General features: G+C 43.1%; 1 protein-coding gene across 1 annotated transcript; it reads right to left on the bottom strand.

Moving 5' to 3' along the window:
* Positions 1–27,749, bottom strand: LOC126259458 (putative defense protein). Its single transcript, XM_049956285.1, has 6 exons — positions 27,520–27,749; positions 22,578–22,759; positions 14,351–14,487; positions 11,999–12,087; positions 3,798–3,864; positions 1–342 (listed from the first exon to the last, which is right to left on the bottom strand). Exons 2-6 carry the CDS (start codon positions 22,756–22,758, stop codon positions 325–327), a joined length of 492 nt encoding a protein of 163 aa, XP_049812242.1. The 5' UTR covers position 22,759; positions 27,520–27,749; the 3' UTR covers positions 1–324.
* Between the last annotated feature and the right edge of the window lie 24 nt (positions 27,750–27,773).

The following is a 27,773-nucleotide window of genomic DNA, read 5'->3' as shown; positions in this document are numbered from 1 at the left end:
TTTAGTAGAGACTATATTTTATTTTCAAAGCCTTAAGTACAGATTTTTGATGAGTGAATGTTAGGCAGATGCAGACATTCTTAAACCTCGACTTGCAATTAGCCATTTCTTGGCTGCGGAAAGATAATCAGGAAGCGTCGTTTCCCGACGGTTGAGATTACTGTGTGGGAGACAGAAAGTGTCTCCTATGTCAGTATGACCGGCTGCTCTGTTAGCTGACTTCAAGAAGCATGTAAAGCGATGATGCCAGTAGTATGTGATGTTTGTGATATTAATACTCTTCCTCGTAATCGGTTACTCTGTCTTCGTACAGCAACGGCGTTATTAGTTTCTGCTGACGGTCTGTAAATAAAACAGAAATCTATTAATAAACGTACAAGGTTCCTGCAGTATGGTTAGAGTTCTAACACTTACTTATTAATGTTTGTTCCAACTGTTCAATTATGTAATGGAAGAAGAAGAAGAAGAAGAAAGAGAACAATAAGAAGAGGAGAATGAGGAGGAGGAGGAGGAATTGTTGTAGATGGCATGTTTTTGCTGAAGAGGATCTTCATTCTTAGAAATGTCAAGATCAAACAGTCGTGCCTAGCAGTTGAAGGCTCTGAGCCAGAGCCTCCCCAAAATCTCAAAATATATATTAAAAATTAATTTTAGTTATGTATTACGTGATTTATATTATCAGGAAACATTTCTAAAATTCTCAGAATGCATTTAAATAACTCAGCTGCGCGTATCAAGTGATATTTATCAAAGTGGTAATAACTAGTCTCAAGGCTGAACCTTGAAAATCCGATTAGGTACATTTAGCAGAGGTTCGAGGGCGCTGATCCTGCAGGGGACAACTCTTCTCGTCTAATAGAAGGCTCAATAAACTGATTCTAAGGGATTTGTTGCATCTCGATATTATTTTTTTCGGTGCACTGATTGTAACCAAGGGGAATAAATAGAATAGATGAACCTTCACTCTCGAATCCCTGTCTCTGTGTCTCTTTACTGTAACTTGATGTGTCGTTAATGAGCATTTGATATTAATATTTTGCCGGTGTTAAAGGCATTTTTTTGTTTGAGGCATTGGCGATTCTATTCACTACAGTGGCTTAACGGCCTGATGCAAGTGTTTCAATTGGGCGCCACTCCGCCGATTTCCGTATCCCTAACCTAGAACTGTAATACTACCTGGGAAAAGGGGTGCCGTTCCTCAAGAATCTTCACCACACTGAGAGGAGAAGGCTAGGTTAAAGAAACACTGAAAAATTTCTATAGTTCTGCCAGGATTGGATTCAGCGACATCTTTAGTCAGGAAAGCTGTTTATCGCTAGATGACCAGGTCCGACATCCAAGGTATGCTAGGTTTTTAAAGACTTCGCTATCATGCACTAGGTCATGTGTCACCGCCTAGGAAGAGTTTCATGAAGGTATGACATACGGGCGTGAAACATGTGTCGTTACATGCAGTTGCTAACAAGTTTCTTTCTTACCAGCGGCGTTTGCTTGATAAAGTGCGTTGTTTAAGACAATTTAAGATACTGCTTGAAGTGCAGTTTAACGGATTTCGCAACTCTTGCATCAGCACCGCTAAATACGCGTATTTTTACACATAAATAAAGGGAACAAACACATAGGTAGTGTTTTAGGACTATCCCCAGTATGGAAGCCAGAGCCGTGACAAAGATAGAATAAGGAAAGTGGCAACGACAACTTCACTGCAAGAAATAATGTGCGTTGCAACTTTCACGATAGGAGTGAGAAATGAATGATAAGCTCCTCAATTGAATTTCAGTACTATTATCGGTAAATTAAAACCGTATAGTTTTGCTGAGTGATGGGTTCAGTTGCCTAATTGTAACGGTTTTCTTTGATCACATGTATAGTCAGCTTTTGTCTGCGGATTGTTCTATCTTCGTAGTAGGCGACTGATGATTGCAAGCAGACTGTATTTGTGTGTGTGTGTGTGTGTGTGTGTGTGTGTGTGTGTGTGTGAAGAGTTGATGAAGAGGCGCGTGAGATAGGGGAAGATACATCCGTGTGCCAGCATATAGCCTACTAATAGCACTAAGGGGACCACGGAGTGCGAACTTCTCATCTGGCAATCGGATCACTAACAGCGTCACAAACCCTCACTATATTGGGACATGCAGTGAGTTTTGGAGTTTAAACCACGGCGTGGTCCATAATTAGGTGATAAGCAAGTGTACGCTTCACCCTCTTTTAACATTATCAGTGATGCCTCGCTCAAAATGTCTTTCATCTTAAGGATTCGATCAAGTTACCTTCATGAGGGGCGTATGGGGTCACCGTAGATGTCACAGTCGTGAATTAATGATTTCATTTCATATGCACAGGCAAGTGTTTATGGAACGACATGCATCGAATCTCGTGGTAGTGATGAGCTACAATCTAATTCAACAAAAGCCAGAAACACGGAAATTACAAATTTTTGTGATAATTGGCAATATAGTAGGAATATTTATCAAGTGAACATAGCGTAGTGCGGATGTCATCAATATCAAACCGATATAGCCGCATAATTTCGCTATATGACAGTGTGTTTACCTTTTTCGGCTGACACATAAAATTTTTTATTACGCTAATTATGCTCCACACTTACATATTTGTTTGCTAGTAATAGCAATTTGCTACTGAAATGTAGATGTGGACATTCTAGTAAGAGGCACTTCGTGTGTTGGTTAATATTGGAACACTGTGTGATCAGGATGTGAAATCGTAGGGCTAACATATCTGACTGTATGGGGGGACAATTATGGGACAAGTGGCAGATCGGTTCAATAGTGTGGGAGGATGCTTCCAGTCAATTCGTTGAACGTTTACACATTTAGAGCAATATTCATCTGCAGATAAGATCAGTGTATGAATGAGTAATTTCCTTCGCATTTATCAGTTTTCCAAGCCACTGTGTTCATTTTATAGTAAACATAAAATTCTTGTGTCATGTTGAATAATTATATGCAATTGCTAGTTCAGTTTCCATAAGGATGAACAAAAATTAACAATATTGTAGCAGAAAATAAAAACGGAAGAATTTCGTCTCTAAATGTGTGATAAATTGTTAATTTGCTGCGTTTCGTAGGCCCAAATTCGAAGTTTTTTGCTACATTTTCGTTTCATCTTGTTAGGAATTAATTTCGCAGAGCCGCTGCACCATAATTTATTAAAACAGAGATCCACAAATGCAATCAAATACAGTTCACAACACCAGAAACAATTGTAGCTATACCTTCTGTCCCTGTAGCAAAAAAGCGACGTTTCAGCTGTAATACTTGTCGCAAATAAGCGAAATGCCCTTCAGATTATCTTTTCAAAGCTTTGAAACAAGCTCTTTCAAAATAAGGAATCTAAATTGTTGATATGCCTATGAAACGCATGTATAAAATTAGTGGAACTTAACGAAGGACATCTGTTAGTTTTAACGATGTGATTACATTCAAAATCAGCGACAATAATTCTGTTCTGTATGTCTGAATGCTCACTACATAGATATTCCTACTCTTACTTAATTAGTGAAGCTCATTTTATAGCTTATAATAACCAAATGAAAGAAACAATAGACTTTTATAAAGTTCCTATAGTATATCACACTGTATCCTCATAAAAAATTACCATTGTAATTTTTAAACACGAAAAATGAAGCAGATTTGTTAGATGGGAGGTATAACTATGCCTTTTTCTAACTACGAGCTAAACAAAATATGTGGTAGAGATTAGATAGAATGGTAGTAAGTGATTTGGACTTAAAGGTAGATGGCTGATGAAATATGTCAAAGCTGCAGGATACGTACACGGACGGTGATTGGAGCTGACTCGACGCCGACCCAGAACTCGGTGAAAGACTTCACGATCGTAGCCCTGCAACAGAAGGTAAACACGTCAGGAACTGCTACAGGTCTTGCAGCGCCGTAAAATTAACTTTCTGGAAAGTGGTCAGATGACTCCACAAACTAGGACATGACAACGAAAAGGGAAGCAAATCCCACACAAATTATCCTGAAAACCGAGACAGAGATCAATGTAGCTCTTTTTCCTTTAAAATATAAACTGTGACTTCAGACCAAATGCGGAGTCCAACATAGCACCTGAGCGGAGTGCAGTATGCAAACTAGGTATGATACGGGAAACAAAAACATTAATAACCATAATGGAATTTTAACCTCTTTTCCCGTGCTTGCAGAAAATTACAGTGAATTAAAGATGGTCTGCATTTTACAAGAGCGCAGCTGTTTTGTTTTGCTTAATATTCAAACATGTTTCACCACATTTGTGGCACCCTCGGTAGGTTTTCTTTTATTTTTTCTGTAATATATACACACAAATTTTATATAGGGCAGAAGTATGTTGACATGAGATTTTGTTGTTGTTCAGGTTGCAGATATAATTTTTTTTTTTTTACGTTATGTGCGCCCTGTGGCTGCAAACATAAATCAGCAATTAATCTAAATTAATACAAAATATCATCTGCAGCACAAGTATGTTAGGGGAACGTCTTGATTCCACTTCGATTTAGATTATAGCCTTTAAACTATTGTCATACACCCGACGTTGCCTAAAGGGATCGCAACCCCTCAGACGCTGATGCATTACGGAGTTGCATATGTACAAGGCGTTGCCTTCTCAGACTGCGTCGATCACAACGAGAACTGCAGAACAAGCGTCACCAGAGGTCCTCCGTGGCAGGGACCTATTTCCTCCGCCGTGACACTTGTTCCGAACTGGAACGGCGCGATATCCTCCGCGCCCCGGCTGTACAGAGCGGCAGTTCGTTCCACCGGAGCTCTGGGCCAATTCATGCAGCCCATCAGCCTGGTCGAAAGCCACCGCCGCGGAACCTATGACATTCCAGCGAAATCCGAGGCATGCCTGTGGGCCAACTACGCCGAATATGAATGTAGTTAAGGCTAACCGGCCATTGACCTTTTTCTGTACGGATCCACACGTATTGCCCGAACTCATACGGAACGCGGAAAGATTATCTGCCGCGAGAAATAAGTGTAATGGGCAGGGGCACTACGAATGTAGTGTGTGGACATTAAGTTGGGAATGTGCGTCTCACGGGGAGCGTGCAAGAGATAAATCCCTGCAGTCGCACTATCTTCTGTGACCTCGGTGGCTCAGATTGATAGAGCGTCTGGCATGTAAGCAGGAGATCCCAGGTTCGAGTCCCGGTCGGGCATACATTTTCAACTGTCTCCGTCGATATATTAATGCCTGTCCACAGCGTAGGGTCTTGATTTCATTATCATTTCAACCAAGCCAAATGCTCAACCTCCGTCGTTAGGAATTATCAGTGACACAGTCTTCATATCCCATTACGTTTACTCATATGTGCTCCAGGCGTACGCCTGTTATTGTCTGAGAAGTTGTGTTATTTTTTATTGAGAAGAGTTTTTCCTTTGTTATTAAATCTCTCTACTGTGGCCGTAATAAACTCTTGTTTTTGTTTGCCTGTGTCTTATTATGGCTTACCAAACATCTCCCATGGGAGATACAACGTATACACTATGTGATGAAAATTATCCGGACACCCCCCAAAACATAAGTTTTTCGTATTAGGTGCATTGTGCTGCCACCTACTGCCAGGTACTCCCTATCAGCGACCTCAGTAGTCATTAGACATCGTGAGATAGCAGAATGGGGGCGCTCCGCGGAACTCACGGACTTCGAACGTGGTCAGGTGACTGGGTGCCACTTATGTCATACGTCTATACGCGAGATTTCCACACTCCTAAACATCCCTAGGTCCACTGTTTCCGATTTGATAATGAAGTGGAAACGTGAAGGGACACGTACAGCACAAAAGCGTAGAGGCCGACCTTGTCTGTCGAATGACAGAGACCGCCGACTGTTGAAGAGGGTCGTAATGTGTAAAAGGCAGAGATCTATCCAACGATCACATATTAATTCCAAACTGCATCAGGATCCGCTGCAAGTACTATGACAGTTAGGCGGGAGGTGAGAAAAGTTGGATTTCGTAGTCGAGCGGGTGATCATAAGCCACATATCACTCTGGTAAATGCCAAACGACGCCTCGCTTGGTGTAAGGACATAAACATTGGACGATTGAACAGTGAAAAAACGTTGTGTGGAGTGACGAATCATGGTACACGATGTGGAGATCCAATGGTAGGTTGTGGATGTGGCGAATACCCAGTGAACGTCATCTGCCAGAGTGTGTAGTGACACCAGTAAAATTCGGAGGCGGTAGTGATATGGTGTGGTCGTGTTTTTCATGGAGGGGGCTTGCACCCCTTGTTGTTTTGCGTGGCACTATCACAGCACAGGCCTATATTGATGTTTTAAGTACCTTCTTGCTTCCCACTGTTGAAGAACAATTCGCGGATGGCAACCGCATCCTTTAACACGATCGAGCACCTGTTCATAATACACGGCCTGTTGGGGAGTGGTTAAACGTCAATAACATCCCTTTAATGGACTGGCCTGCACAGAGTCCCGAGCTGAATCCTAGAGAACACATTTGGGATGTTTTGTAACGTCAACTTCGTGCCAGGCCTCACCGACAGACATCGATACATCCCCTCAGTGCAGCACTCCTTGAATAATGGGCTGCCATTCCCCAAGAAACCTTCCAGCACCTGATTGAACGTATGCCTGCGAAAGTGGAAGCTATCATCAAGGAAAAGGGTGGACCAACACCACACTGAATTCCAGCATTACCGATGGAGGGCGCCACGACCTTGTAAGTCATTTTCAGCCAGGTGTCCTGATACTTTTGATCACACAGTGTATATTCCGGCGAAATATGTCTGTTCATTGACTCTCTCTAATTCTGTAGTAATCTTCTCCTGAGCTGTTTATTTTTTTCTTTTTAATGTGGTTGTTAGGGTTTTTTTATGACGTTTCTTCCTGTTCATTTCAAACACAAAAGCATAAACGACACATTTAACAGCCAAATAGGAACCAGTACTGTTCAGTACAGCTTAACTACAGCTTCAAAAAAGTGGCATGTCAACTGTTTTACGGGAACATATAGTTTAAAGGCTATCAGCTAAACAAAAATGGAATGCAGACGTTACCCCTGTGATGCTTATGACATGCTCTATTAATTTAGAGTTTTGGTTGATTACAGTTGCAGCCACACGGCACACATAATGTAAGCCGATGCTTAAGTTCATATGCAATCTAAACAACAAAATATGATGTCAACAGATACCTAACCTACATAAAATACGTTGTATATACACTGTGATGACAAGTCATGGATATTATCTAATGTCGTGTTGGACCTCCTTTTGACCTGCATAGTGCAACAACTCAACTTGGCATGGACTCAACAAGTGGTTGGAAGTCCCCTGAAGAAATATTGAGCCATGCTGCCTCTATACCCGTCCATAATTGCGAAAATGTTGCCGGTGCACGAACTGATCTCTCGATTATGTCGCATAAATGTTCGATGTGGTTCAGTCGGGCGATCTGAGTGACCACATCATTCGCTCGAATTGTCCAGAATCTTCTTCAAACCAATCGCGAACACTTGTCATCCATAAAAATTCCGTTGTGGTTTCGGAACATGAAGCCCATGAATGGCTGCAAACGATCTCCATGTAGCCTAACATAACCATTTCCAGCCAACGATCGGTTCAGTTGGATTACATTTGAACCCTACCATTAGCTTTTACCAACTGAAATCGAGTCTCATCTGATCAGGCCACGGTTTTTCAGTTGCCTAGCGTCAAACCGATATAGTCATCAGCTCAGGAGAGGCGTTGCAGACGATGTCGTGCTGTTACCGAAGGCACTGGTGTCGGTCGTCCACTTCAATAGCCCCTTAAGGCCAAATTTCGTAGCACTGTCCTAACTGATACGTTCGTCGTACGCCCCACACTGATTTCTGTTGTTATTTCACGCAGTGTTGCTTGTCTGATAGCACTAACAACTCTATGCAAACGCTGCTGCTCTCGGTCGTTAAGTGAAGGCCTCGGCCACTGCATTGTCCGTGCTGGGAGATAATTTCTGAAATGCGGTATTCTCGGTACACTCTTGACACTGTGGATCTCGGAATACTGAATTCCCTAACGATTTCAGAAATGGAATGCCCCATGCGTCTAGCCCTAACTAGTATTCTTCGTTCAAAGTCTGTTAATCCCGTCGCGCGTCCGTAGTCTCGTCGGAAACTTTTTCACGTTAATCACCGGGGTACAAATGACAGTTCGGCCAATGCACTGCCCTTTTACACCTTGTGTACGCGACACTACCGCCATGTGTGGATATCGCTATCCCATGACTTTTGTCGCTTCAGTGTATTTCAGAAACAATAGAAGAAAATAGAAAACTATTGAGGGTGCCAAAACTGTCGTGAAACATGTTTGAAGATTAAACAAAATAAAACAGAAGTTGTATTCTCGCAAGAAGGCTTGCTACCTTCACTTCGTTATTACGAACATATTGTAACTACCAAGAATAGTGCAGTTACATTGACATCTGCGTTTACGCTCACTAGGAGACTTTCCAAGTACGGCCGAAGGTGCTTTGCATGTGATTGTCATTCCGCCCTTTCCTGATACAGTCGTGAACGGTGAGCGGGAAGGCGGGCTTTAGGTGAAGTTCCGTGTGAGATCACTTAGAAAGGACGGAAAGGTATCTGTGCGCCCTACAACTGTCCACTGATAACAATGAGGATTAGGCAACATTAATTACGTTTTGATTTGCCATTGTATTATTCGTAGTTAATACACTCCTGGAAATTGAAATAAGAACACCGTGAATTCATTGTCCCAGGAAGGGGAAACTTTATTGACACATTCCTGGGGTCAGATACATCACATGATCACACTCACAGAACCACAGGCACATAGACACAGGCAACAGAGCATGCACAATGTCGGCACTAGTACAGTGTATATCCACCTTTCGCAGCAATGCAGGCTGCTATTCTCCCATGGAGACGATCGTAGAGATGCTGGATGTAGTCCTGTGGAACGGCTTGCCATGCCATTTCCACCTGGCGCCTCAGTTGGACCAGCGTTCGTGCTGGACGTGCAGACCGCGTGAGACGACGCTTCATCCAGTCCCAAACATGCTCAATGGGGGACAGATCCGGAGATCTTGCTGGCCAGGGTAGTTGACTTACACCTTCTAGAGCACGTTGGGTGGCACGGGGTACATGCGGACGTGCATTGTCCTGTTGGAACAGCAAGTTCCCTTGCCGGTCTAGGAATGGTAGAACGATGGCTTCGATGACGGTTTGGATGTACCGTGCACTATTCAGTGTCCCCTCGACGATCACCAGTGGTGTACGGCCAGTGTAGGAGATCGCTCCCCACACCATGATGCCGGGTGTTGGCCCTGTGTGCCTCGGTCGTATGCAGTCCTGATTGTGGCGCTCACCTGCACGGCGCCAAACACGCATACGACCATCATTGGCACCAAGGCAGAAGCGACTCTCATCGCTGAAGACGACACGTCTCCATTCGTCCCTCCATTCACGCCTGTCGCGACACCACTGGAGGCGGGCTGCACGATGTTGGGGCGTGAGCGGAAGACGGCCTAACGGTGTGCGGGACCGTAGCCCAGCTTCATGGAGACGGTTGCGAATGGTCCTCGCCGATACCCCAGGAGCAACAGTGTCCCTAATTTGCTGGGAAGTGGCGGTGCGGTCCCCTACGGCACTGCGTAGGATCCTACGGTCTTGGCGTGCATCCGTGCGTCGCTGCGGTCCGGTCCCAGGTCGACGGGCACGTGCACCTTCCGCCGACCACTGGCGACAACATCGATGTACTGTGGAGACCTCACGCCCCACGTGTTGAGCAATTCGGCGGTACGTCCACCCGGCCTCCCGCATGCCCACTATATGCCCTCGCTCAAAGTCCGTCAACTGCACATACGGTTCACGTCCACGCTGTCGCGGCATGCTACCAGTGTTAAAGACTGCGATGGAGCTCCGTATGCCACGGCAAACTGGCTGACACTGACGGCGGCGGTGCACAAATGCTGCGCAGCTAGCGCCATTCGACGGCCAACACCGCGGGTCCTGGTGTGTCCGCTGTGCCGTGCGTGTGATCATTGCTTATACAGCCCTCTCGCAGTGTCCGGAGCAAGTATGGTGGGTCTGACACACCGGTGTCAATGTGTTCTTTTTTCCATTTCCAGGAGTGTAGTTTTGCTTATTTTTCGTCAGAAACTTATACCTTTTTTCAAATACAAATCATACTGTGTAAGTAATTAACTAACTGCAGAGTACACACGGTCCCTAGGCCGTAGAGACTAGCGCTTTTAGCAAGAACTGTTCGTCATATGTTGCCTCATGTCAGACATCAATGCACATCAGTGTACTTATGTTGTAACAGATTGCAAACAACATCGTTATAACCCGGCTCATGGGATATAATGGCGGAACAAATTTTTTCAGCAATCACTTCTCAGCAAACCTAATAATGAAACGGTTTTTTACATTCCTAGATGAAACTGTACGCTTTGTCCTTGATGCGCCACCGCTCAAATAAGCTTCCCCTATTAAAAAGGTACACTGACAGTTTTTGAGCGCTGTACACGGTATTGAACTGTACGAGTAGGTCACACATACACTACTGGCCATTAAAATTACCACACAAAGAAGAATTGCAGATAATACACTGGTATTCATTGGACAAATATATTATACTACAACTGACGCGTGATTACATTTTCACGCAATTTCGGTGCATAGATCCTGAGAAATCAGTACCCAGAATAACCACCTCTGGCCGCAATAACGGCCTTGATACGCCTGGGTATTAAGTCAAACAGAGCTTGGACGGCGTGTACATCCTGCCCATGGAGCTTCAACACGATACCACAGTTCATCACGAGTAGTAACTGGCGTATTGTGACGAGACAGTTGCTCAGCCACCATTGACCAGACGTTTTCAATTGGTGAGAGATCTGGAGAATGTGCTGACCAGGGCAGCAGTCGAACATTTTCTGTATCCAGAAAGGCCCGTACAGGACCTGCAAAATGCGGTCGTGTATTATCCTGCTGAAATGTAGGGTTTTGCAGGGATAGAATGAAGGGTAGAGCCACGGGTCGTAACACATCTGAAATGTAACGTCCACTGTTCAAAGTGTCGTCAATGCGAACAAGAGGTGACCGAGACGTGTAACCAATGGCACCCCATACCATCACGCCAGGTGATACGCCAGTATGGCGATGACGAATACACGCTTCCAATGTGCGTTCAACGCGATGTCGCCAAACACGGATGCGACCATCATGATGCTTTAAACAGAACCTGGATTCATCCGAAAAAAATGACGTTTTGCCATTCGTGCACCCAGGTTCGTCGTTGAGTACACCATCGCACGCGCTCCTGTCTGTGATGCAGCGTCAAGGGTAACCGCGGCCATGGTCTCCGAGCTGATAGTCCATGCTGCCGCAAACGTCGTCGAACTGTTCGTGCAGATGGTTGTTGTCTTGCAAACGTCCCCGTCTGTTGATTCAGGGATCGAGACGTCTCTGCACGATCCGTTACAGCCATGCGGGTAAGATGCCTGTCATCTCCACTGCTAGTGATACGAGGACGTTGGGATCCAGCACGGCGTACCGTATTACCCTCCTGAACCCACCGATTCCATATTCTGCTAACAGTCATTGGATCTCGACCAACGCGAGCAGCAATGTCGCGATACGATAAACCGCAATAGCGATAGGCTACAATCCGACCTTTATCAAAGTCGGAAACGTGATGGTACGCATTTCCCCTCCTTATACGAGGCATCACGACAACGTTTCACCAGGCAACACCGGTCAACTGCTGCTTGTGTATGAGAAATCGCATGGAAACTTTCCTCATGTCAGCACGTTGTAGGTGTCGCTACCGGCGCCAACCTTGTGTGAATGCTGTGAAAAGCTAATCATTTGCATATCACAGCATCTTCCTCCTGTCGGTTAAATTTCGCGTCTGTAGCACGTCATCTTCGTGGTGTAGTAATTTTAATGGCCACTAGTGTAATATACGGAATATGAAAATAACTCATATATGGTCTGTCTCACCTGAAGGCGACCTGGGCGTTGATTTGTGGTGCCTTCCACTCAACTTCTGCCTCTTTAGTTCCCCTGCGTGAGTTGTACGAGAAGGCGTTCTGAAAGGAAATAAGTAAGTCACACAGTTGTACACTACAAATTTTCAAGGAAAAGAAGAAGAAAATAAGCTATAGTGTATATTACTCAAGTTTTAAAATTATGAAGATGGGTAATGAATATCAAAAGCGTATACAGAATGATTACCTTGTATAATACTTTCTTCATGAAGTTAATGCAAAATGAAAGATTCTTATACTTCAGAGGTAAAATAAAGCTTGATGGACGAAGCAAGGAGGATGTAAGAACCAGACCAGCAGAGCCAAAGGAGGAGTTGTTCACTAAATTAAGTTTACTAGTATCAAACACGCGCCGTAATTTGTAGAAGAAATTTCTAAGCATGTACGTTCGGAACAGAGCATCGTATGGGAATGAACGACAGATTCTGGGGAACCTGGAAAATTTGAGAATCGAAGCGTCTGAGGTGTAGTGTTACAGAAGGTTGCTAAAAAGTAAGTGGACTACTAATAAGACAGGAAATGCGAAGGTCGTCCGCAGAATCGACGAGAAAAGCAGTATATGGAAAACGCTGACTAGAAGATGTGACACGACTATAAGACACGTGTTATGACCTTATGGAAGTTGCATAATACTAAAGGGAGCTGTAGAAGGCGACACTAGTAGGTGGAGGGATAGAAAGGAATACATCCAACAACTAACCGAGAATCTCAGGTGTAGGTGTTAGTCTCCGATGAGGAAGAGGAAGTTGAGGGGGTTTGCATCGAACTAATCACAAGACTGACGACAAAAAATAAAATCATCTAACAGAGGTGGTGATTACGTACAATGTCACAGACCAACCAGAAGTCACCGGTTAGCTGTGCACTACTGGCTTTGGAGACTGTGCACTTCTGACTTCGACACTGGGGACTGGTACGTTGTATCATTCGTATGAGCAAAATGTATAGTGGAACTCTCGGGGCAAAACGGGATAACTTTGACTTGGTCTGGAGTGCGACTTGTAAGTTAACGGTTGTTCTTCGCGTTACCAGTCGCGTTTTTTCAACTTATGGTGAATGTAAAGGTAGGAAAATCCGTTAATCCCTAATTGCACGCCCTTAAATGATATGTAATCTTAAAATGCGTGCCTTTCCGTATATTTCAGTTACGCAACACGTTAAATCCGCCTGTTATTACGCTCCATAAGAGTTGTTAACCTGAAATGTGCACTTGGGGCAGAACATTACAGGGCAGACTGGGACAGTATCCCGTTCGGTCCCGTCATTTTTTGATGCAAATACATTTCAAACTACATATGTCTTTTTTTTTCTTCCTTTTGCAGGTGGTGTGAACTTACATTAGAAATACTAATGGACAGAAATTGAATAGTATATCAATAGAAATTGCAGTTTCAACCGCTTTATATTCAGAAATGGAAGTTTTAAAAGCAGCTAACAAGTTTAACGTACCCAATACAACGTTGGAAAGATACGTTCGTAAAGCAAAGAATATTCACAGCTATAGTGCTGACAAATCAGATGGAAAATTTAAAAATTTGTTCACTGCAGAACAAGTAGACAAGCTGATAGTATATATGAAGTCAACGGAGAGAAGATGTTTTAGTCCAACGATAAAATACCTCATTGATAGATCATTAGCCTATCGGCTAGTACAAATAATTGGTTTGCCACACATATTTGACAAACAAACGTGTCTGGCATAGCAGGATGGGTTATAAGATTTATTACTATGTATCCATTCGCAAGCCAGAAAATACATCTACTGCACGAGCGACGATAATGAATAAAGTAACAGTATATTGGTATTAAGCATCAAAAATAATTGTACATTTTTTCGTAATGATGTTAAAATATTTTCTTCTTATTAACATTTTTTTAATATTCCTTATTCATAAGTATAACTTGTGCATTACACAACTTTGTTTTAATTTTAAGATGATATTCCTGATAATAACAACGATTGAGCAATAATTTCACAAAAAAATTACCTTATCCCATTCTCCTAAGTAGGTGGGGCAGAACGGGAAATACGCAACCATTTCTTTAAAAGAACGTAAGAAATACATAACATACGGTTAAGGTGATTTTCAACTAAAGTACGGTACAGGATTATTTACGACACCTTGAAGAAGTGTTTTTTGTGGTCCTTTATTTTAAACATCCCGTCCGCCCCGTGTTACCCTAGTTTATAATGAGTAACGATATTGACAGCGAAATGATGGCAATTATTTGTGGTTGTTTGCGTATGTGCTCCAGGAAGAAATGATTCCCGTAAGTAGTGCAACAGTAACCAGGCATTACTCACTTTCTGTCCGGACGGGCAGCCAAAGACGCCGGCCCTGCAGCCTTGTCCGCTGGGGGCCAGGAACTCCCCCACCGGCTGCTCCCCGTTCCCTGCCTGCAGGTACACGCTGTGGAAGTTCTCGCTGCCAGATATGCGCACTGCAAGCACAACAGTACCAGCTGTAAGAGGTGCCAGCTAGCTATCACCGTCACAAGACAAGTTACAAAGAATCTGCGTCATTTACTTTAACACTATAGTGCAGTTATCCACTGCGGTGGACAGATGTTAATGTCGCGTCTTCGGCGTTTTTAATCAGTCCTGAGGCTCCAAATGTAAGCAGTCCACTCAAGCGGATACTTCCTGCTGATGCTATGCCCTGCATCCATTTGCCGTCTTTCTAGAGACTGCCCCAAACTGAAATCCTATCACTTGCAATGAAACCACATAAACTGAAACGCCAATGAAACTGGTACACGCGAGTGTATTCAAATACAGAGGTATGTAAACAGGCACAAAAAAATGGTTCAAATGGCTCTGAGCACTATGGGACTCAACTGCTGAGGTCAATAGTCCCCTAGAACTTAGAACTAGTTAAACCTAACTAACCTAAGGACATCACAAACATCCATGCCCGAGGCAGGATTCGAACCTGCGACCGTAGCGGTCCTGCGGTTCCAGACTGCAGCGCCTTTAACCGCACGGCCACTTCGGCCGGCTAAACAGGCACAGTACGGCGCTACGGTCGGCAACGCCTATATCAGACAACAAGTGTCTGACGTAGCTGTTAGATCGGTTACTGCTGCTACAATGGTAGGTTATCAAGAATTAAGAGCGTAGGAACATAGTGTTACAGTCAACGCACGAGCGGTGGGACGCAGTATCTCCGAGGTAGCGATCAAGTGGGGATTTTCCCGTACGGTCATTTCAATACCGTGAAAATCAGGAACCTGGTAAGACATCAAATCTCCGACATCCTGCAAAAACGGGACCAACGACAACTGAAGAGAATCGTTCAACGTGACAGAAGTGCAACCCTTCCGCAAATTTCTGCAGATTTCAATGGCGGGCCATCAACAAATGTCTCCGTGTGAACCACGCAACGAAATATCATCGATATGGGTCTTCGGAGCCAAAGGCCCAGTCGTGTGCCCTTGATGACTGCACGACACAAAGTTTTACGCCTCGCCTGACCCCGTCAACACCGACATTGGACTCTTGATGCCTGGAAACATGTTGCCTGGTCGGGCGAGCCTCGTTTCAAAGTGTATCGAGCGGATGGACGTGTACGGGTATGGAGACAATCTCCATAGACCCTAATACGTCTAGATACGACACTAACAGGTGACACGTACATAAACATTCTGTCTGATCACCTGCATTCATATCCACTGTGCATTCCGACGGACTTGGTCAATTCCAGCTGGACAATGCGACACCCCAACGTCCAGAATTGCTACAGCGTGGCTCCAGCCAGGAACATTCTTCGGAGTTTAAAAACTTCCTCTGGCCACCAAACTCCCCAGAGATGAACATTATTGAGCATATCTTGGATGCGCTGCAACATGGTCTTGAGAACAGATATCTCTTTTCCTCCCGCCCTTATACTCTTACTGATTTATGGGCAGCCTTGAAGGATTCATGGTGTCAGTTGGCTCCAGCACGTCGCGTTGCGGCACTTCTTCGTACCCGTAGGGCCCTACAGGATATTAGGCAGGTGGACCAGTTTCTTCGGCTCCTCACTGTATTTCCACAAGTGCAAAGTCAAACATCCTCCAACAAGACTCGAGGACATAATCCCTAAACGAATTATCGACTACCAGTTTCACCCCAACAACTACCTGTGTCCCTTTACCATAGCTAAAGTAACTGTCCAATTCGTCTCAGTAATGTTGCCAAATATCCAACCCTTCCAACCTTCTCACACGCTATACCAAATTTCCGTAGCTGTCCAATCTGTCCTCCACTGAACTTTAACTGCCACCTATTCCTACAACCAGATAGACTTTAGCTTGAACCATCTATCCATCCTAATTATCCGATCCACTCCCACGTTCTGCTCGAGAATCCGTTTTGACGTGGATACAACAAACAACTCCACCCCTCTGATTTCCAAATGACACCTATAACCTTTCATTTTGTCATCCGTCCCCTTTCTTTCCCAACCCACTCAATGAAGGTCCCAGTTCGTGCTTCAGCTTAATTCAATTCCACCTATTGTTTGACTCCAACACCCCATCTATTTCAATCCGTTCCACGTAAACATACACTTCCTTGCACGCAAAAAAGTCTACATCAGTTCCACCGTTACCAGGAGCCTTCACATTATTTCCATGAGTCATGAATCAACACACATAATTAAGATCTTAATAAATATTTCATCACTATTGTTCACGTTTTAAAAACAAAAACGTATTTTGTCCGTTTGTAAACACTGTGGTTGAAGAGACAATCTGTTATACCGCTGCCAGCACAAACAAAAAAGAAAAAAAATCGTGGCATTTTTTCACATATAGATATCACATCCTTGTGAACGGAAAAAACAAAATTAAAGAACATCTCGTCAGATAGCCAAATATACTCGTAGGGTGTCCCAAGAGGAATGGTCAGTATTCAGTGATATGACAGTAACGATCATTCTAAGCAAAAAAGTCTACTGAACAATAGCTATACAATGGTTACCTTAAGAGCTGTGAGCACTAATTCAGTAGAAGAGATGTGTTTCACAGTAACGGAGACAAATGTTTTCTAGACTTTTTTTTCTTATTATGGTCCTCCAAAAATGCGGAAAGCAAAAAGCTTTCAGCAGAAGAGATTTGTTCCCCAGTATCGAAGACAAAGTAATGCTCACAACCAGTAAGGTATGCATTTTAGAACCCGTGTTTGCTAGACTTTGTTGCTTCGAAAAGTGGTTCAAATGGCTCTGAGCACTATGCGACCTAACTTCTGAGGTCATCAGTCGTCTAGAACTTAGAACTAATTAAACCTAACTAACCTAAGGACATCACACACATCCATGCCCGAGGCAGGATTCAAACCTGGGACCGTAGCGGTCGCTCGACTCCAGACTGTAGCGCCTAGAACCGCACGGCCACTCCGGCCGGCCTGTTGCTTCGAAATGAATACTGTCCATCCCTACTGGGACACGCTACACTGTAAATGTCACATGGGAGAATCATTCGGCTTCAGTCCAGAATCAACCATTAGCATCTGGTTTGGAAACGGATAAAATAGTAGGATGTTTACTCCAAAGAGTGACCGTGGTAGCACGTTCGAGCATCTCGCAATGATTTGGAAGAAAGTAGTAGTACATTTTCTCATTGAATGTACAGACGATGACATCATACTTGAGAAGATTAACTGAATCCATATAAGCCAGTATTATCTTCAAGTATCTTTTTTAATTCGATGGGGAGGTGGATAAATAATGGTGTAGTTACTCTTATCATACCTTCCAGCACAGTAGGATGTTTACTCCAAAGAGTGACCGTGGTAGCACGTACGAGCATCTCGCAATGATTTGGAAGAAAGTAGTAGTACATTTTCTCATTGAATGTACAGACGATGACATCATACTTGAGAAGATTAACTGAATCCATATAAGCCAGTATTATCTTCAAGTATCTTTTTTAATTCGATGGGGAGGTGGATAAATAATGGTGTAGTTACTCTTATCATACCTTCCTGCACATGAATGAGACTAATACATGAACACTTGCGTTATATTTACTGAAACAACTCTAGTGTTTTGCAAGTGTTTCTGAGCGTAATAAATGTTGCTAAAGCTCTCGAGCGTTGCATCGGGTGGTGCTGCTAGGACTTCGAGTTATTTCGATAGAGCAGCATCTTCGGGCGATGACGCTGACTCCTCTACGGACTTCCAACCACAGTCAATATCATTGCCTTTAAGCTTCTGGGATAGAGTTTTGCCAAAATGCTGAAAAATTTAGCGAAAGCGTTCAGGGAGCTTCGGTAACAACGTTATAAGAAAATTCTGTCTCTTTAGTTAATGATGTAATGAATATAGTTAATGATGTAATTAATATAGTTACGAATCTACTGTGAAGCTGTGATTACTGTGCCTAGTAGCCTGAACAACTGTCTACAGTTCGACATGCATGTTTTTCTTGCACTTGTTCCAAAACATTATCACGTATAACGTTTAGCAATGAAGCGCACAAACTATTCAACTTTCTTATACATAAAACGCGGAATTTAAAATCATTCACACAGTAAAAACGCTTGAATTTTAGCCTTTAATGGCTTCAATATGCGATTTTTAATCAATGTTCTTATCAGCAAACACCCAAGGAAAAATTTTGAACGTTTTATTTTACGTTTTGTTTTGCTGAGGCTGTAATAGCTCTAGCTTCTACGGAACTATGCGAACTTTGTTTCTTCCGTTTCTCTTTTTTACGGTAAGTGGTACCACCATTTACAGAAAATTGGTCAACAACCTTGTCACATACTTCATTTATCATTCCTTTTGCATGCACATCTCTGAAGGATCTTGATCATAATGTTTTGCGGCGTCAAAACCGATGAATTATATCTGATTATTACGTAACACATTTACATATAAGAAGAATACATAACTGGTATTGCAGAACGCTGTGGTAATTTTTCATTAGTCGGAAATTTTTGCCTTAGTAGGGAGTCGACCATTGCGCAAACTCGTCGCGTCGCCTAACGTGGAATTAGAGTCCTAAAGTTAAATGTAAACTACCAGTTATTAATCGTGCGTGCATTGGCTAAAACATTAAATTTCCACAGCTGGATAGCCAAACGCGTTAGGCGCATCACCATCAGTTTCTGTTGTTGATAAATGATAACATTTTGTTGTCATGAGGAACAATACTGGATAAGTTATCTTGTTAAGTGTATTCTGCATGTGATCGACGCCTCTCTCGAAAATGGTTGCAGTCATATCGATCCCCAATGGATAAACAATGGAAAACTGTGCGTGCAGAAGTTTAGGCTATTTGGATCGACGTACCGCATCAACATGAACTGCAGCAAGACGTTCAAATCATTCCAATTGCACACTTACTCTAATGCGTAAGTAAAAGACGGAAAACTACGGAAAATAATTTTCAGATAGTGGAGCGGTTATTACAGTTCAGGAAAAACGCGGTAGATTACTCATGAGAACACGACGAAAAATGTGCTCGGTCCTAAGTTATTCGATGAGAAGCTTAGAAGTAAGTAACGTTAAAACACAAAAAACAATATTAGGAGTACTTAAGACAAAAATTAGTTTTTTTAATAAATTAATTGTTCCTTAACTCTCTTTCTCTCTCTCTTTCTCTCTCTCTCTCCCTCCCTCCCTCCCGCTCTCTCTCTCTGTCTCTCTCTCTCTCGCTCTCTCTCTCACACACACACACACACACACACACATACAGAGGCAGGTTGAAGAAATAAACAATAAAATGTATCTCTGTCTCAACTGAAATGTATTTTAAAACCGCTTTTAGTTCCGTATATTCTCCCAGTATTTTTGAACCACCGCAGACCATCATAATAATAGTGTCTCTGTATACAGAAAATAGCAAGAACCACTTCTTGCTGTTGGAGTATGGATGATGAAAGCACTGGGCTGTGCCGCGACTGCACAATCTGTTTCCCTGCTCATCCACTATACTCTGAGCACGCACAGCTCTGCCATCATTTACTACTCACTGTAAGATAATAACTGCCCGGTGAGCCAAAAACAACACAAAATGTAAGACTTGATACATTAAAAAACTATTGCCCATAATGGAAGGTCATCTCAGTGGAACGTGGAGCAAGATATAAGGCCGCTAATATTGCTGTATTAACCGTCAAGAATGCCGTGACGGGAGAAATGTCACGTAAAATTAATTTTAGATACGATTTTAACAAGTTTACCTCCATTTTGTACTTGAATGTTGGAGTCCTGCATAACTGCAAAATCTACGCACCTGCACTGTCAACATTTCAGGGCGTAATGCAAACGCGCCGATGCAGACGACATACGTCAAATGGTAGAATGAAGATGAACATAATTAATTCATTATCAGTATTACTGAAACATGGCGGACGTGATAACAGTAACCCGAAATCAGGTTTTAAACTGTAAAACGTTCCCAAGGGCAGATGCGAACTCTGGCAGTAATTTATGGGTAATGAACTGCAGATTAAAATTGAACAAAGACCAAAAAGGAAATTAAGGAGATGAGTTCTGGATAATTAGAAGGAACCAGAAGTTGTTGAGAGATTCAGAACGAGCATTAGGCACGTTTTTTCGAAACTAGACACATTCACGTTGACTAGACACATTCATGTTGACTGTGTATTGAAATATCAAGAATCAATATCATCGCATAAAAGATGAAAACGTGCTCTGTTGAAATATTTCGATTTTAGTGACAACTCGACGGACTGCCCCAAGCCTTAGAATCTAGCACTCTGGACTCTGAATCCAGAGTCGGTGGATCCTTCGTTTATTCCAGTATTATAACTTTTCCGTCACTTTCGCACTGCCACTGTCTCCTTCTCTCTCAGCATGAAAAGCGCGAATTTGTTTCGCATGCCAAAATTTTTGGGAAAATTTATAAAGGTGCTTAAGGAAAGTAGAATGAGGCAGCTTGTGCTCCACTTTTCACCCATAGTCGTTTAAACAGGAGCATTTTCGCCTTTTGTGTGCTTCGATAGGAGCATTTTTCGGCTGCTTCCGTTCTTTTTCCTGCGACAGCAGAGCAAGTCACTCATATGAAAAGAACTTTATGGGTCACTAAAATTTTGGTAGTTTACTTATGTGAAATTAAAATAACGCAAACCTAATTTTACACCTCAGATAGGATTTTACGTGCACAAACATTTGCATGTACTTCAGTAGCACAATAAGGGATTCTCAGAACCCTTCTGATCACAACGGAGACAGTTTACAGGACAGTCCTCCGTCACTTTATAATCTACGTTTTGGGTGACTTTGAACTCTGTATCTCGGAAACGGATAAAGATATCAAGAAAAATTTCAAGAATTGGTATTGGGCTCTTAGAAACATATCATACAAGTTTCAGCCATTTGCTGCCTATAGCCGTCTGGACACCGCGGCTCGAATTTGGCACGAAAATTGGTAAAAATATCTTGCCAGAATTAGATTTTCACTCTGCAGCGGAGTGTACGCTGATATGAAACTTCCTGACAGATTAAAACTGTGTGCCGCACCGAGACTCGAACTCGGGACCTTTGCCTTTCGCGGGCGTGTGCTCTACCAACTGGGCTACCCAAGCACGATTTACGCCCCTTCCTCACAGCTTTACTTCCGCCAGTACCGCGTTTCCTACTTTCCAAACTTCACAGAAGCTCTCCTGCGAACCTTGCAGAACTAGCACTCCTGGAAGAAAGGATATTGCGGAGACATGGCTTAACCACAGCCTGGGGGATGTTTCCAGAATGAGATTTTCGCTCTGCAGCGGAGTGTGCGCTGATATGAAACTTCCTGGCAGATTAAAACTGTGTGCCGGACCGAGACTCGAACTCGGGACCTTTGCCTTTCGCGGGGCGTGAGTCGTGCTTGGGTAGCTCAGATGGTAGAGCACTTGCCCGCGAAAGGCAAAGGTCCGGAGTTCGAGTCTCGGTCCTGCACACAGTTTTAACTTACCAGGAAGTTTCAAAAATACCTTGGTTGGAGATTTGCTAATGAACCGTCCTTGGACAAATGGTGCCTTATTAAGCCCCCTAAGGCCCACCGTAGACCACATCAAATGCAAAAAGAACCACCGGTTTGCCACATTTGTGTAAGCAGGAAGAAGTGTGATAATGTCCATACTTTGACCCTCTACTGTAGGATAGTGACTCTGTGACGATCCTTTTGTTGGATATGCAAATGGTCCCTAGCGCAAGACCTATCCAAAATACCTGATCGTATCTTTCTATCAGCAATAGAACCTGAGTTGTGAGCCCCAGAAGAATCCCGATTTTATGCGTGGAATTTTGGAAAATATTAGGTAGTTCATGCTGTCACATGCATACCACTTTCAGTTAATCTTCTCAAGCAAACTGTCATCGAACACTCATCCAATTAGAAAACGTATTACTACTTACACACAAGTTTCTACTAACTATTTACCGTGTACCTGTATTAAAACAATGATGGTTCTGTGGCCCTCACGAAATGGTTTCGGAGTTTGCTACCCACTGGGTTAGTCAATCATTCCAGAAGAACTTGGCGCTTTCACTGATGAAGCGTTGCGTTTGTGAAAAAGCAGATGTGCCGCCGCTCACCTTTAACGGTGCCTCCCGCGTTGACGGTGGTCGGCGTCACAGTTATGGTGTAGGGCGACGGCTTTGTGCTGGGCTGGGCGTCCCCGAAGATGGGCAGCGTGTCGACGCACGCTGTGGCAGACAGCGGCGCGGGCAGCACGGCGAGCGCAAGCAGCATCACGGTGGCCGGTAACAGGTTCATCCTGCAAACGGACGCCCGTTACCTGGGCACTGCTGCCCCTCACCTTCAACGCGACACGGAACCACACTAGTCGCAATGACAACAGGGTGTGCTAAGGCTTTGGAGATCTGTACATCGTGTAGAACTGGCGCCGAACGGTCGTGTTGTAACACCCCACCCGTCACCCCAGGTAATTGACTAACAGATCAACAGACAGTGCAAAACTGCCGCAATGTCGGACAACGCAAAGAAAGTGATAAGGCCCTGTGACTCCTGATTGAACTGCGGTGGCAGTGTTGACATTAATTGATTCAGAATTGATCCCTTTTAATTAAAAAGGGGTGCACATTGATGTTATATTCAGCTATTGAACACCAGATGTAAATGTTGAACATGAAATTAATTAAGAAAGTGACTTGGGATTTCAACTACTTGATTGAAAACAGATGCAGTCGATTAGCACAGATTTATTTTAACTCACGACCTTCAATCATCACATTACGTGACTCTCCTATAAGGCAGTGGTAATAAATTGCGTTTGCGTGGAGTAAAGCGCGATAAATCAAAAGTAATTCCTATCGACTGACCCAGGCGTAATGCGAAGTGCGAGAAGAATTCTACAATACGCGGCCCATGAAACCCTCGTGGAAACTTTGCCGACGTGATCCAACAAATTAATCAGTGGCCGGAGCGGGCACAATATCACCGAATACAGCGTGGCGGAGCGGCGTCGTTATGCGGACGTCGGCCGACCTCGTGGTGCTGCAAGGCTGCGCTCGTCTATTCACTTCTAGCTATCTTGCTCAGTACATAGCTGAAAGAAAACTTTCTATCTTCAAGCTCAATCGTCCCGTTTGCTAAGTCCTAAACTGCAGAGATGCTCACTCTCTCTCAGGTAAGCTGAGTAAAGAACGCCACGTCCGCACTCTAGGCAAGCTGGGAATGGAAGACCCCTACGGAGACTTCTCCCAGTCCGCTCTTCGCCTCGGTTTCCCCTCCAGCAAAATCACTTACGCCAATTGCAGTGCAAGTCGCGTTAATTATGCGTCGCTTCCCAGCACTGACCAATGCCTGCTCTGGGAAGTGAACAAATGCCCACAAAATTTCCCTTCCTCTCAACTTCTCCTATTTACCTTCTCCCAGGCCACCCATCAAGGTTAGCATCTGCACAAACACCAATTTAACCGGAATTCTGACTCCCAGGAGAGTACTTCAAATTCCTCGGTGCTACGTTCCCATCGGAGGCCGGCGTATTTCATTCTGTCACTCTTCACCTGATTTACTTCAGACTCTGCAGACCGTGAATTCAGCGTGAAGTTCCTACAGTCACGAACACGCATATTTTGACCTCTGTTGACCGCTCCACCGTAGCTTTCTCGCATGTTTCACTGAAAACGGGACGACGGACATTTATCGACAGGTGTACAAGTTCTCCGTCTGCTTCCCGGTACACCACCTGGGGTCAACCACCCACTCACTGTCACTCATCTTAAGGCAGCTGGAGGCCTCACCCCATTACCGCCCCATTACCGCTTTCTCAGAGCTTGAGCCGCCCTAAGCTGCCTATTGTCGCTTCCCTTTGCCTCTCCCCCGCCGGCCATGGTGGTCAACTCGAATACTTCCCTGGGATAAACTAGCCTCCAGTAAATCGACGCATTTCCACAAAGTTTTCATGTCCTGTGAATTACCCGACATTAATTATTCCAATACGTCCATACTATACCCTCTACAAGATGCATTGTGCCTTGTCAGTCATTTTTGTTCAGCCCTACTGTTCGCTCAACGTGAGTTAGGTGATTTTTAATGACTTCATGTAAGGAGCATAGTTCTTGCCATCTTACAATGTGACCCTCTAACAGCAGATGTTAGTCACAGCAGTGGATGTGTTGCGTACGTTCCAGTCGGTTGTATGAAACCAGTGCAGTAACATGGTTTGATGAAGAGACTAGACTGAATGGCAGAAAGGAACTGTCTCGGTTGGATGTGTTCGTGACCACACTGTGAATGAAACTGCCTGATTTTTATGGTGTGTTAACGCAAACTGTCCCAAGTGGTGCAATGGAACTGATCAGTCACATACTTTTTCTTCAACCTACTTTTCGATACAGTTAATAAAATCACTACCCAATCCACTAACATTCTTTACATTTCACGTAATTTTGATTTTTATTTACAATCAAACAAACGGTGAAGGATTGTTTCATTTGAGGCACTGAGAACCATATGAGCCCAAAGCGCAAACTTTTGAGAGAAAAATAGATATTTGTGAAAATCAAATTTGTACGCAAGCCACCATTCTCATAGGCTGCACTTTTTTTTTAATCAAGTTAAACATCCTTTATCTCCAATAGAAAATAATGTACCTACTATATGTTATGAAATTTTAATTAATATTTAGGATCATTGTTATTAATCCTAATCCACAAAATGTTCATGTATAGACTATTGGCAATACTGCCTTTTTAACTGTTGTATAGTTTGTAATTAATGTGAAACTAGAATCAGAACATAAAGAACAACACTAAATACACCACCCACGCAATTATGACCTATCCCAGCCCTTCAGGGCCTTCGTTATCATCATTTTCATTAAGCACATCCTCCGGCTTGAGGTTCAGATAAAGCCGTCTGTTCAATTCAGGCATGAAATCTAGTGGTTTTGTTAATTCTATGTGTTTTAAGCTTGATCTAGTAGTATTGTTATGTCTTTGTGTTTCAAGGTTGAAATTTGCCTTTCACTTACGTTGGTGGGCACTAGGTTTTGTAAGACATCTACAAACTGTGGGGAAATAACAAATTGTGGTCTCCCTCGATGTGACTTAAGGTCAGTGGCAGCTTTTCACGACTCCAGTGAAGAATGTGTTACTTTAAACGACAATTCATGGGCATTCTGTTGAAAACTTCATCATTGTAAAATTTCTGAAATGTACATTGTTACCACGAACATCATCTCATGGTTTGGTAATGACGGTGGTGACACTCTTAGAGGTTTTAAAATCCCCAGCATCAGTTTTACAGACTGGAATGCTGAAACCATGGAACGTAACGTTATGGTGGGTCATTGCTTCAAGAGATTCCAGCTTTTTGAAGAAATGGGCATCAGTGTAGCCAGTGAGCGTTCCCAAAACAATGAAAACTTGTGCTTAGGGCCCATATGGTAGTGAATATCAGAGAAAGCAGTGACACTTGTTCATACATACAGTGTAGCTGAACAGCGCTGGTAAAGCTGGTTCATCGTGAGATCAATAGATGTCAGGACTTGTATGCATGCTACAATCTCAAAATCCACCAACTCTGACTCCATATGGAACCATTGTGCACAGCGACTGTATATTATTATACGGAAGGTTAGAAACACAACAATCAGTCGCAATTCCATTAGTTTTCTTATTAATCTTACATATACAGATTTCAGCTATAAATAGCCATCTTCAGTGTATTTGAGCGATTTGTAATCCAACGAACTCCCCGCTGTACGCGACACCAATAAAGTCGTATGGTGACATGCATTGCTGGGAGTTTGTTGGATTATAACTCACTCATATGCACTGAAGATAGGTGTTTATAGCTGAAATCTGTATACGTAAGAACAATAAAGAACTAATGCGATTGCGACTGATTGTTGTGTTCCTATTCTTCCTTATAACCTCAAAAGTGGCGGTGATGTGCTTTAGTCCCTTATGGTTCTCAGTTCCACGTTTACATTCAATTATGAAAACGTGCGATAACCAGTTATTTCAAACCGAAAACTAAAACTTTAAAAATTTGTGTTAAACATACATTTATAAGTTTTGAAAATAGCTGAAATTATAATAATTACTATTATTATTTCATAACTTTTTGGTGAGCATTTGAAAATATTTGTAAAGTAAATTATCTAATTTATTAATCGAATATTAGTTTATCTTTGCATGTATAGATCGGTATTAAAATATATCTTTATGTAGCGAGATACTATTCGCTAATCTTTGTCTAATTCTTGGTGCGTTTAATAGCAGTTCTAAGTTAGAGAAGTTGGGCCTTGTAAGTGTCTATTTTGAAAAGGGCGTTACTTGATAAAGTGTCTGGAGGCAGACATTTATACTGCGTGATTCAAATGTCACAACCGATAGGTTTAATGCAACACACTATGCCTTCAAATACCATGTGGAAGATTTTCATATTCTCTCGCTCGGTATGTGCAAACTATTAGTCCTGCAGAAAGAAATTAATAGAAAACTAAATTTAATGTAGTCAAATTTTGTATTTAAACACGTTTTCGCTGGAGGCCGTAATTTCTAATAACTCCTGAAAAACGTACAAAAATCGCTATCAAACACGTTTTTCTTGAATAACTCGAAAATCGTGGCCTCCAGGGAGAATGTATCCCATTACAACACTTAAATACATTAAATTTCCTACAAAAACGTTCTGTTCATTTTTTATGTAGGACTAATAGTTTTGCGCGTAACGCTGGAGAGAATATGAAAATCTCGTTTGTGGTTTTTGATGGCTCTGCACTTTACATAAAACCTACAGGTAGGGGCAGCTGAGTCACTCTGTATTAAAGGCCTGTAAATCTTTATTTGTGTAATGTATAGTGTTCTTGTAAATAAAGTAATGAGTAGTGGAAATCCTGAAGACGAAAAAACTCTAGATCTAATCATTCAGAGGTTTAGACGTAACCTCGAAAACCTTGTAGCTCTACTTGACATGTGCAGCAGTGCTGGGAGAACGGAGAGAGCACCAGTAACAAATCAGCACGCCAGGTTTGTTGGACGCAACCAGGTCGCCAACACTTACTGTGCGAGGAAAAGATGTAAAGAGGTGGCGAGGAGCGGCGGCGGAGGTGACTGACCTGCTAGACTGAGAGTTTTTCGCCGGTGGCCAAGGCAGACGGTGCAGACGACGTGCGTTGCCGATGGCTGCGACAGCACGCCTTTATACACGCGGACCCCACACTGCGGGTTCTTCCCGCGGGGACTCACCGCGGGACTTGGCGATAACAAACGGCAAATAAAGGCGGGTACCCTTCCTCCAACTCCTCCTCCTCCTAC

This window comes from Schistocerca nitens, chromosome 5, assembly GCF_023898315.1.
Source record: "Schistocerca nitens isolate TAMUIC-IGC-003100 chromosome 5, iqSchNite1.1, whole genome shotgun sequence".
NCBI classification, from domain to species: Eukaryota; Metazoa; Arthropoda; class Insecta; order Orthoptera; family Acrididae; genus Schistocerca; species Schistocerca nitens.
Note: the sequence above shows the minus strand (reverse complement) of the source record. Positions and strands in the feature narration are given on the sequence as shown.

Excerpts from the sequence above, each read along its gene's own strand:
- LOC126259458 (XM_049956285.1), bottom strand. The coding sequence starts at position 22,758 with ATGAACCTGTTACCGGCCACCGTGATGCTGCTTGCGCTCGCCGTGCTG. Across the intron at positions 14,488-22,577 it reads CGCGGGAGGCACCGTTAAAG|TGCGCATATCTGGCAGCGAG; the intron begins GTGAGCGGCGGC and ends TTGTGCTTGCAG. Across the intron at positions 12,088-14,350 it reads GCTGCCCGTCCGGACAGAAA|AACGCCTTCTCGTACAACTC; the intron begins GTGAGTAATGCC and ends ATTTCCTTTCAG.